The sequence below is a fragment of the Perognathus longimembris genome, chromosome 11, assembly GCF_023159225.1.
Source record: "Perognathus longimembris pacificus isolate PPM17 chromosome 11, ASM2315922v1, whole genome shotgun sequence".
NCBI classification, from domain to species: domain Eukaryota; kingdom Metazoa; phylum Chordata; class Mammalia; order Rodentia; family Heteromyidae; genus Perognathus; species Perognathus longimembris.
This window is the reverse complement of record NC_063171.1, coordinates 8,624,450-8,636,707: the sequence shown is the minus strand read 5'-3', so window position 1 is coordinate 8,636,707 and position 12,258 is coordinate 8,624,450. Positions and strand designations below refer to the sequence as shown.

Below are 12,258 nucleotides of genomic sequence, written 5' to 3'. Positions count from 1 at the left end.
TTTTACATTCATCACCTTTTAAAACCAACTTTGTTATCTACCTGCTCACACCAGAAATTCTGACTTGAAAATCACTTATAGTCTAAGCTTTTTATGTAATTGTTTATATTGCTATTGTCATAACCTATTCTTTGTCTTAAATGTATATTACTTTCCAGTTCTCTAATTTAGAATGTGGCACACATACTATGCTTATGTCCTGGATAGCTGGTAGGCTTGCATCCTTTTAGGAGTTTCTAGTGGAGAGTATTTCTTACCTCTTTTAGGCCTAGAGGTTCTTTTGTACCTTATGATAATTATTATACTTCAATGCCAGCAGTGTAAGTCCACACTCCTATAGATGCAAAGTCTTCTCATTCTTTAAGGGTTGATATAAGATATATATTGTGATCACTTGGATAATTTACCTATCATAAACACTTCATTATCATTATACTTGTAAATTCTCTTTGAATGTGAAGCAATGTATTCCTAGGCTCCAAAAATTTGGACAGTTTTCTTGTATGAGAGTCTTCTATATGGCTCTTGAAGTCTGTATTGTATGGACCACTCATGACACTCATGTAATAATTGTTGCATAATGGTGCAAATGTAAATCTCATTCTAGTTTTTTAAAATAAAATATTTACTTAAAATAACAATAAACAATTTACATCATCCAAAAACATATGTAAGTATAAGCAACAGCCACAAATTCAACACTGACATATTCAGCCTTTCTAGATAGGAGAATATTGTTTCACTCGTAACACTTATAACGATGCAGCTTCCACAGAAGGTTCCAAGAGAAGCTTTGATTTCCTGTTTCTCAGACTGTATATTATAGGGTTCAATGATGGAGGCATCACAGAGTACAAAACAGACACTAAAAATCCTATAAGATGTGGAGAATCAGGGATTGGCATCAAATAGGCAGTGGCACCTGTCACCAAAAATGTGGTGACAACTATGAGATGGGGCAAGCAGGTAGAGAAGGCTTTTGATCACCCTTTTAGTGATGGAATTCTCAGGACTATATTGAAGATGTGACCATATGAAATCCCAACGCACACCAAGCAGAAAAGTCACCATATAATCCCTGTGGTCATGCTAACATCAGTGGTGACGTGCTGCTTAGAGCAAGAAATCTTTAGTAGAGAGGGCACATCACAGAAAAACTGTGGGAGTTTTCTGGAGCCACAAAAAGATAAAGAAAAGGTCCCAGAAGAGTAAAGGACCCCAAAGATAACCCCAAATATCCAATCTGTAGCTACCATCTGCACACAAATCCCCTTATTCATGATGACACCATAGTGTAGTGGGTGACAGATGGCCACATAGTGGTCATAAGACATGCCTTGTCAGTATGAAAAGCTCAGACCCAACAAAATGTATTACCAATAAGACCTGGGAAAGAGATGATGCTCATGTGTATAAAAGAGTTCAGAATGAGGTTAGGGGCTGTGACTGAAATGAGGCCTGCATCAAGGAAAGACAAGTTCTTCAGGAAGAAGTACATGAGGGTGTGAAGACTACAGTCCACAGTGACAAGGATGAGGATGAGATGATTCCCCATAAAAGCCTCCAAGTAGATCAGCAGGAACAGAAAACCATGGTAGACCTGGAGCTGCTTGCTGTCAGAGAGCTGCATGAGAAGGAAGTTCACTTTCACTGAGTAGTTGAACATGAAATTCGCTGTGTTCCTGTTGTAGGCAAAGGAAGAAAGATCACACCCTTGGGCTGATGATCAGCATTCCTCTTCTCTAGCAGAACATTTTAATCTAGGCATGTGGTATTTATAAAATTTTCATACTTCAAAAATGTATGTAACTTAAAAAATATTAAGGTGCCATTTTCACATGTGTTAGAATAACCCATGGTGAATATGTGCGTTAGAATATTTGAAAAATTATTTTATGATAAAATAAATCCACATGAAAGAATTAAAGGCAAATATGGAGCCCAAATGGTGTAATTGCAATCAAATTTAATACCATCTTTCAGAAACATTAATGTTTTCTAACAGTAAGTGATTTCCTTTTATTCTCTGATTCTAATGAAATGAAGAGCTTAGATCCTATAATTTCCAAGATATTTCTCTCTCTAAAAAGGCTCATTGTTTCATATATATTATAATATTGATCCATTTTTATGCTTATACAAAGTACTTTCTGATTTTTTGTGCTTCAGTACCTTTAAAACCCATAGCAAATCCTTCTGGTAATACTAAAATTATTGATATGTGTCATAAATGAAGTTGAGCCGGATTTTTAAAAGTCATCTGTACATAAATAATATGAAAATATGGCACTTTCATATGTTTCCATTTTATTTCGTTATGAAGTTATTCTATATGAAAGTGCTAAAGATATTTAATGAGCTTTTCTTTGTCAATACAATTTAATTTATTTCTGTTATATTAAAACATAATGCACACCATCATTCCTAAAGTCACCTATTCAGCTTTTAATTAAAAGTAGACAAATTTAACAACATGACATTGAGTCTTTTTTTTTCCTTTTTGTAATTTTTTTTATTGTCAAACCGATGTACAGAGAGGTTACAGTTTCGTAAGTTAGGTATTGGATACATTTCTTGTACTGTCCCTACCCCCCCCCTCCCCCCTCCCCCTCCCCCTCCCCCTCCCCTCCCCCTCCCCCTCTCCCCTCGTTGAAAAGATTCATTTGGATCTGTTTTGGAGGTTCTTATCTACAAGTAATTGTCTTTATTGTTTTGGGCCAGGTGTGGCCCAATACATAATTATGGGAGCACATAGCACAGGAATCTTATTATCCTTGTATCTGCGTGAAGGAAAAAAAAAAGTGTGAGGCTACGTTCCATAATTTATTTCCAAGGCGCACACTCGGTGGCTTAGAATGTCCCACTAACCCACATCTCTAAAGATCCCACCATGTAGCTGTCAGTGGCTTATACCTATAATCCTAGCTACTCAGGAGGGTAAGATGGGAGGATCATATCTGAAGCCAGGCCAAGCAGGAAATTCCATGAGATTCTTATTTCCAATTAACCAGCAAAAAGCCAGAGGCAGAATTGTGGCTTAAGTGGTCAAGCTCTAGCCTTGAGTGAGGGGAAAGAAATAACCTAAGTGCCAGAACCAAGGCCTTATGTTCAAGCTTCAGTATTGACACACAAAAAAAGAAAATATAATTAAAAGATTCCACTATGTCCAATAACATAAAAACAGGATCAAGCCATCAACACATGGATGGTTTGGGATATATCAGCTCTAACCTATAGCAATGGTGGATACTGAGCAAAACACTTAATACATTTATATATATTGAATACATTTTTATAGGACTGAGGTATGAAATTATGTTTATTGTTAAAAAATTAGTACCATTTGGCAACAGCAATTCATTCATATATTATGAATATTCATATGTTATAAATACATGATTATGGAAAAATAAGATATCTTTAATGAAAATTTGGAGATAAATTGAAGATATATTTTGGATTAAATCTAATTAATAAAGTGTTATGCATCCTATCTTAATTTCACTTAATAGGGGCATGCTTGTTAGTTAAAATATCACTCTTAATTTCAGTGTTTTCTGACAAAACCACACTACTCAATGTGCATTATTCTTTATGTATATTAGCAACTTAATTTGGGATATGAGAGGTTCTAAAACAGAAATATAAATCTTGATCTCTGGATTAAAATATAGGCTCAGGAAATCACTACTGATGTAGCATATTACTTTTTCTATTCATCAAACTTTTGACTTTTATATTCTCATATTAAAATGAGATCATAGAACAGGTGATCTGAATCCACGGTAATCTTAGATCAAGATCTCCATGACTATCCAACCACTATGCAGTTGATTTTTTTTATTTTGTAAAGTTGCAATAGAAATAATTGAGTACATAGGAATTCAGTAAAGATAAATAGTTTTTAGACATTTTGTTGGCTTGGAAAAAATTTAAATTACATTTCAATCTGTGGTAAAATAATTACTTTTAGATTCTGACATGATCAGTTGTTTTCAAAGTTCTTTCTTCTGAAATTTATACTTCTTATCATTTCCAAATTTCCTTTGCATTTATATTTTAGTGTATTTGTACATAAATTTCAGTTTTTAATTTTCAACAGTTTGTTTAAATAATTAACAGATAACTATGTATCAATTATTAAACATATAATAATGATATTCAACAACGTATTTTTTATTTATTCTATTTCTTCTGTGAGCATAGGTCAATTAGAAGACTTGTTTCCCAAGAAGTTCTAAAGACCATAAATCTCTGCATCTCTTTTGTCTCTAAAAGTTTAATTAGTGAGTTGGGATTGTAATCCCTGAGGAGTTATAAATTATAAATAAATCACACTCTCAATGTAGGCCTTTTACCTCTGTATGGAGGCTTTGTTCTCCATCTCAGAATTACTAATTATTTCAGAGAGCCTAAAAATATGCATGTGGCCATTCAGTGGATTTTGTTTTCTAATTTCCCGTATACAACAATACACAATCAGCTGGCCATTCACCATGTCTCCTGAACATCACTAAGCAAGTATCTGCTTCTTTCCCTTTCTCATTAGAAGTTTTATTGGATTTTCTATTTTTATTAAGGCTTTTATTTATATTTTCTGAGATTTATCACTGGATTTCCAAAAAAAGTTCTTAACAAGACAGAGAACATCAAGGAAAAAGTTTGCATTGCCAATACTATCAGGTACTCTCAAACATTTTGATTTGAATTTTAGTGTATTTAAAATTTAAAACACAAGTTCCAGTCATAGAAACATACACAGTTACATTAATTTCTGTGAGGACTCTAAAAGTGAAAAGTGCTGATAGTTTACCACCAAAAATTTAACATGTCCTTAGAGTAGATCCATTTCCAATCTAAGAAAATTCCACACTGTCATTGTATAGATTTGAAAAGAACAAAGTCACATTCTTCTTCAAATATTAGTTAGATGGCCTGATTAACTATGGTGATGTCACAAAGGATTAACTGAGTGTAAAATGCTGATGGCAGAAATGGGTATGTTTTGTAGAACTGATGGATTTCTCTAAATGACAAGGAAGGAAATACACATTCAAAGCAGCTTTTACTCTTTTTCACATTGGCAGATATAACAAAACACTTTCATTTCACTGGCTCTTTTGTCTTTGTTGTTGTTGTTGATGATGATGGGGACTGACTCAGGTCCTAGGCCCTGTCCTTGAGCTCTTTTGCTCCACCACTTTTTGCTACAGCACTGCTACTAGTGGTTAATTGGAGATAAGAGTTTCAAGGACTTTTCTTCCCCTACTGGCTTGGAACAGCCTCAGATCTTGGTTTCTGACTTGCTAGGATTACAGGCATGAGCCACCACCTCCTGGTATTTTGTCATTTTAAAAAGTATTTTGCACCACACCATTAAAACTGATTTCAATAGATCACAGTTAATTTTGTTTTATGTGCCAGTCCTGGGATTTGAACTCAGGGCCTGGGCATTCTCCCTGAGCTTTTGTGCTTAAGGCTAGAACTTTAGCATTTGAGTCACAGCGCCACTTCTGGCCTTTTGTAGTTAACTAGAGATATAAATCTCATAGACTCTCCTGCCTAAGCTGCTTTGGAACCTGTATCCTCAGATCTTAGTCTTCTGAATCTCTAGGCTTATAGACATGGGCCACCAGTGAGCACATGCATGCGCGCGTGCTCGTGCGCGCGCGCGCGCACACACACACACACACACACACACACACACACACACTTCTTGTAATAAGAACAGAACACAAGATCTAATTTTATAATGTATTTTTAAGTGTGGCCTATGGTATATCAGATATAGCTGATCTGCACTCCTTACACAACTGATACTCTGTAATTGTTGGACATTGGTTAAGACAACCTGTCATAAGAACTCTAGGACAGGCAGAGAGTACCAACTTTGGCAGTGGGAAATTTGTTTCTCTTCTGAGTTTGGCCATTATATTTCCCACCTTGGACCACGGTACTTACGGGAAGCTGGCTTCACATAAAGTAGTTTTCTCTGAACTTGGAGACTTTAAGGATCATGGATACAGAAAACACAGCTTCCTAGAATTTTTCCATTCCCTCTTAATCCATGATCACAATTCAATAAAATTTTTCTTTGAATCCAAATAAATAACAGAAATTTCAGGGATCTGACAGCATCTAAATAATTGGAAAGAGAAAGAAGTTCTAAGAAGGTTTAGAAGTAGATTATTTAGGTTTGCTTTTTAAAAATTTTCTTGTCAAATGACATATGCTTGATGTCATACAAAACACAAAATAGGTATAATCCAAAGGTTTATCCTTGAGAAATTAAAAACTCAAAATAGAAAATATATGTATCTGAATGAAACTGGAAATTGATGCCATAAATGAAGTAATATTGTTTACAAAACAGGTGTAAAATCCAAGATGCATAAACATATACATGTTTATTTAACATTTCATAATTTGTTGCATTTTATCATTTTGGATTTTTTTGTGTATATGCTGTCCTTGAGTTTTTGTTTGTTTGTTTGTCTTTTTTTAACTTATGGTTGCACTCTACTACTTGAGCTTTTTAGTGGTTAATTGGAGTTAAGAATCTCACAGACTTCCTGCACAGGCTGGCTTTTAACCACAATCCTCAGATCTTAGCTGCCTGAGTAGCTAGAATTACAGTAATGAATCACTAGCAAAACCAGCTAGCACTTAAGATTTTTTTGCAATAGTAAGATTGACCATACCAAATCATATTGCTCATTTCCATTTTATCATCTTCTCTTACTTATCTTTAATTAGTTGTACAAAGGAGTTTCAATTTAATATGCAAGATTGTGATTACAATGCATCATGACCAGTATCATCCCTTACATCATCTTTTCTTTCAGGCTAAGGAAGTGTATGTTTAATACATGTTATACTACTGATTCACATTAGATAATGACTCTATATGTGTAATTTTCCTTATCTATCTGCTTTGTAATATATATCATTAATTTAATTTATATTTGGTTTCTTATACAATTTGCTTTATACATATGTAGTTACCTTCCATTTTACACAGGATGCATCATATTTTGACTTGGTAAAAATTGTTTTGACAAGATCAGATTGGTAATAACATTTATACATTTGTCAAGATTTTTGTAATTACAAAATAAAACTTTTGCATAAAAAACATTAATAAACAGTTTTACTACATAAATACATAATTTTGATGTACAAATACATAAATGAGAAATATACAATAGGTGAAGAATGAGTAAATATAATAGAATTTTTTAAAAGATTTAAAGTCTTTATATTTTTGAGATCATATTAGTTAAAATAGAAGGGGAAAATTTCATGTGAATGGATATATATTCAGGAAGCTATTATAAATCTTTTGATATTGCCAATGGGATATTTAAGGACAAAGAGCCTCAATAGACAATATGGAAGATTATCAATGTTTTCCTCATTAGCTTCTTTGCCAGAAATATTAATCATATGGTGAACGAAGCTGCAGAGAATGGAAGAAATCAACAACAGCACTGAAAAGGGATTTCTTCTCCTGGGATTTTCAGATCAGCCTTTGCTTGAGAGCTTCCTTTTTGTTATCATTTTGCATTTTTACATCCTGAACATCCTGGGGAATTCTGCCATCATATTAGTGTCTCTCCTGGATCCTAAACTTCACACTCCTATGTATTTTTTTCTCAGTAATCTCTCCTGCGTGGACATCTGTTTTACCACTAGTGTGGCCCCACAGTTATTGGTTACCATGAACAGAAAAGACAAGACCATGAGCTACAGTGGCTGTGTAGCCCAGCTCTATGTAGCCATGGGGTTAGGTTCGTCTGAATGTGTTCTTCTGGCGGTTATGGCTTTTGATCGCTATGCTGCGGTTTGCCAACCATTGCGCTACACATCCATTATGCACCCCAAGCTCTGTACAGCCCTGGCCAGCACAGCCTGGCTCAGTGGGCTGGTAACCTCCCTCATTCAATGCTCTCTCACTGTGCAGCTTCCTCTTTGTGGTCATCGCAAACTGGACCATATTTTCTGTGAAGTTCCAGTACTTATCAAACTGGCCTGTGTGGACACAACTTTCAATGAGGCAGAGCTCTTTGTGGCCAGTGTAGTCTTTCTAATTGTCCCTGTGTCACTCATCCTAGTGTCCTACGGCTTTATAACTCAAGCTGTGCTGAGGATCAAATCAGCTGCAGGGCGCATAAAGGCCTTTCGAACGTGTTCATCTCATTTAGTTGTTGTCATTATTTTCTATGGGACCATCATCTTCATGTACCTTCAACCAGCCAAAAGTAGGTCCAAAAACCAGGGAAAGTTTGTTTCTCTTTTCTACACCATAGTCACTCCACTTTTAAACCCTATTATCTATACTCTGAGAAACAAAGATGTGAAAGGGGCCTTGAGGGCAGTGGTAAAAGGCAATGTTTGGGGGCCATAAAGTTTATGAGTTGTTACCATCACTTTCAACAAAAATCCTAGATTATTTGCACTATCTGTTTTGCACAATATCATTAAGTTTATTAAAAGAACTCAGTATTCTAAACCACTGAAGTCACAATGATAGTTTTTGTTCCCAAATATTTTTTTTCCTCATTCTCTAGATTCTATGCTGTATCTATAGGCATCCATTTGCTCTTTCTCAACAATGCCATTGGCTTTTATGTTCTTGTATCACTGTCTAATGCCTGGTCCATTTGACAAACTTCCCATCAATTACTGAAAAAGTAGAATGCATATTTCAAAATATATTCATTAATAAATTTCTGATGCTGTTTGTCTTTTTGGGGTTCAACATTTCGCTTCAATTTGAATATATTAATCGACACATTATATACTAGAGTATTTTCCCTTATCATTGCTGTTAAATATTTTCTTTTCTCTCTTTCTCTCAAGTTTGATATGGTATATTACTATAACTATATCATTTTTATTTTTTTTGGCCTTTTAGTTTTGTCCATTTACATTTGTATTTAAATGGCATCTATCTTACATGCAAATGATTGCACATTGAATTTTGTTAAGTTTAATTTTTATTTGCAGTCTTCACTTCATTAATATATTTAATTTTTAATTTAAATATTTTGTCGCACATTAAAATAAAAAAATATGAGGTATAAAATATGAGGTGTATGTTGATTTTTGATACATATATACAACTTAACATAGCTGATTTTAATTTTATGTATGATTATTATTATGTATGATTATTGAATACTAATAATATGTAATATGTATATTGTATATATATATAACAATGTTTATATGTGTATGACCATATGGTATAAGTATATGCATATATACATACACACATACACAATATTAGAGAACTTATTATCAAATTTATATCATATAAATATATCAAATAAATATATAAATCTTCATTGCAATGGTACATTTGAGTCACACAGAATCCTAGATGGAGAGGTCTTAGTTGAAGGAAATTATTATTGTCTGTTGCTTTTACATCATTGCTTCCTAAGAGAATTAAGGGTTCCTGTAAACAATAAACCTGTGTTCTCTGGCTGATTATTTATTGTTATGTATTTATTCAATTTAAACATGACATAACCTAGAATGAATCTCTCTCTGCATTTCATTGTTAAGCTTTCAGCTTCCTGGAACTGAAGATTTTTATTTGAATCTGATTTTGAAAATTTATAACAATTCCATTACCATGGTTCTAGCTACTCAAATGACAAAGTCATTTCATCGGTTATTGAGGTTCTCTCTTTTTTAAAGAATATTTTCCTCATTAGTTTTTATTTTTTGACTTAATTGTATGGTGATATTTCCTTAAATGTATATTAATAATTATTTAAAATTAATATTGAAATTATCAATTCCAGATTTCTAGTCTTTTGTTTTTAATTTCCTTACAACTTCTTATTGCTTTTATATTCCAACCAAAGTCTTTAAACAAAGTTAATCCAGCCAGTTTATGTTGCTATCTTCCATTTTTATTATCTCTGTCATTTGTATATTCATTTATTCGAACTGAAATTCCTTTTCTGCATATGATGGACATCTGCAGTATGAAAGCCCATATGTCCATAAAGTGATAAGTTGCAAACACAGTATGGAATATTTATAAAACTGAATTCTACTCTGCAATAAAAAGAAATGTAATATCAAGGCATGCTACAGCATGGGAAGTATGAAAACAAGTGAAATAAAACCAACAGTAAAATTCCAACCTTATAATCTTTTAACATATATAAACTTTCTAGCATATTCAATTTCAGTAATGTAAAATAGATTAATAGTTACTTAGTGTCCTACTGGTGAGTTTAGAAACCTTCCTCTAAGCAATATAACTTTAACAGAACTTCTGACTGTGTTAAAAAATCATGGAAGTCGGTTCCCAAATTAAATTTGGTCTGTGGTTAAACTTTGATTTTCAATCAATGCCCTATATTGTTATGGATCTTAATGGCATGATGGAAAGTAAGTACAGATACTCTGTGAATCACAGTTGTTGTTTTCTCAACAAGCCAGACAACCACTCTATGGGAAAGGATACAAATTTATGGAAGGAATAACTATGGGGAGTTGTGAAATACATAGATCATAGGACATGTATAGAATCAGGAGAAAGATATTTTGTTCAGCCAGTGACAAGGATCCCACAAACTTCATGCTTTGAAACACAACTAATCAACATCAAAAACTCACTTATATCCATTATAACAAAATTAAAAGCAGAACTAAATGCATTACCCATTCAGGAAGTAACCTAACTACCAACTACAAATAAGCATCAGTACTCTACTAAGAATACTAATTTCAAACTTAATAATATAGTATTGCAAATGATTATGATAATCATCATGTGATTATGAAAATTAATTAAAGTTACATTGTTAAAAATTTTTTTATTTTTTTTGGCCAGTCCTGGGGCTTGGACTCAGGGCCTGAGCACTGTCCCTGGCTTCTTTTTGCTCAAGGCTAGCACTCTGCTACTTCAGCCACCGCACCACTTCTGGCCATTTTCTGCATATGTGGTGTTGGGGAATCGAACCAGGGCCTCATGTATACAAGGCAGGCACTCTTGTCACTAGGCCATATCCCCAGCCCATCATTGTTAAAATTTTTTAAAGACTTAGTTGGCATATTTTATGTTTTACTTCAGTAAGATTCTGTATCTATGGAGTCATGCAATGAATGAATCTTCTCTTTTCTAAGGTTGCTGTTTTCACTTTTCCCCTCATTTATCTTCATAGAACTAAGAATACAATGTTGAAGAGAAATAATTAAAAATGGGATAGTTGTCTTCTTCATGAGCTTAGAGAGAAATTATGATTCTTTAACCATAATGATACCCATGTAATTTTCACAAATATATGTTTTCTAGTAGAATAAATTCCATTTTTCCTAATTTTAATGTTTCTCTATATATGGTTATTAGAAATTTCATTTGACACACTAATATCTTGTTTCTATCCTCATTTTAGTTACAAAAACAGTTGACTTCTGTATAACAAATATATGTCCTTACATTCTACTACAATCATGTATTAGTAACGAGGGGTTTTTGCAGCTCTTTTGAATTATTTACTAATATATCCATGAATATACTAATATATTCAGCCTTTCTAATATGTCGATCATTTGTTTTCCTCTCTTCTCACTGCACTAGATTGGATTTCCAGTGTAACACAGATTATAATGATTGACAGGAGCACCTTTGCCTTTTCTTTTATTTAAGGATGATCTAATTTCACAAACTGTTAGGTTGACTATGGAATTATTTTGTAGCTATTCTTCAGTGCTGTCATGTGTATTCCTCTTACTCCAAGTTTGCTAAAGAAGATTTTAAAGTCATGGATTGTTGGGAGCCAAGCCAGCAGCTAATCTCATCCTGACCTCTGGCTGTGTTGTTATCATCAAGGATATGCTAAGTGCAAGGACATTTGCCTACTAGTAACTCAGCACTAACCCAGAATTGCTTTACTATGTCCGCCAGAGTCCATTCTTATGTTAATCAATCTCATCCTGTCTTTACTGCCATCAGATGTTGTGAACTTCAAAACCTTTTTGTGTTCTTGAATTTCAGAAACCCTATTAGCATCGGTTGCCTGGTTCCTAAACTGCATATAAACTGGAAGTTAAGAATAAACAGGGCTGCAGTCTTGAGCTACAGTCTTGAGCTGCAAACCTCCTGGACCCCATCTTTTGTCTCTTGTCTTTTTTCTCGTCTTTTATTTTTCTTTTTCTTTAATCCTCACCCCCTCAATCAAGATTCCCTTTTGCTGCGGCTGGCTCCGGCAATGAATGAATTATAACATAAGT

The 12,258-nt window shown here is 33.8% G+C and overlaps 1 protein-coding gene and 1 pseudogene across 1 annotated transcript; one reads left to right on the top strand and one right to left on the bottom strand.

The window, feature by feature from the left end:
- Positions 1-752: 752 nt before the first annotated feature.
- Positions 753-1,666, bottom strand: LOC125359869 (annotated as a pseudogene).
- Positions 1,667-7,465: 5,799 nt separating this feature from the next.
- On the top strand, positions 7,466-8,407 carry LOC125359867 (olfactory receptor 2G6). The gene has a single exon (XM_048357739.1). The coding sequence runs from the start codon at positions 7,469-7,471 to the stop codon at positions 8,405-8,407; it is 939 nt and encodes a 312-aa protein (XP_048213696.1). The 5' UTR covers positions 7,466-7,468.
- The last annotated feature ends 3,851 nt before the right edge of the window (positions 8,408-12,258 follow it).

Excerpts from the sequence above, each read along its gene's own strand:
- LOC125359867 (XM_048357739.1), top strand. The coding sequence starts at position 7,469 with ATGGAAGAAATCAACAACAGCACTGAAAAGGGATTTCTTCTCCTGGGA.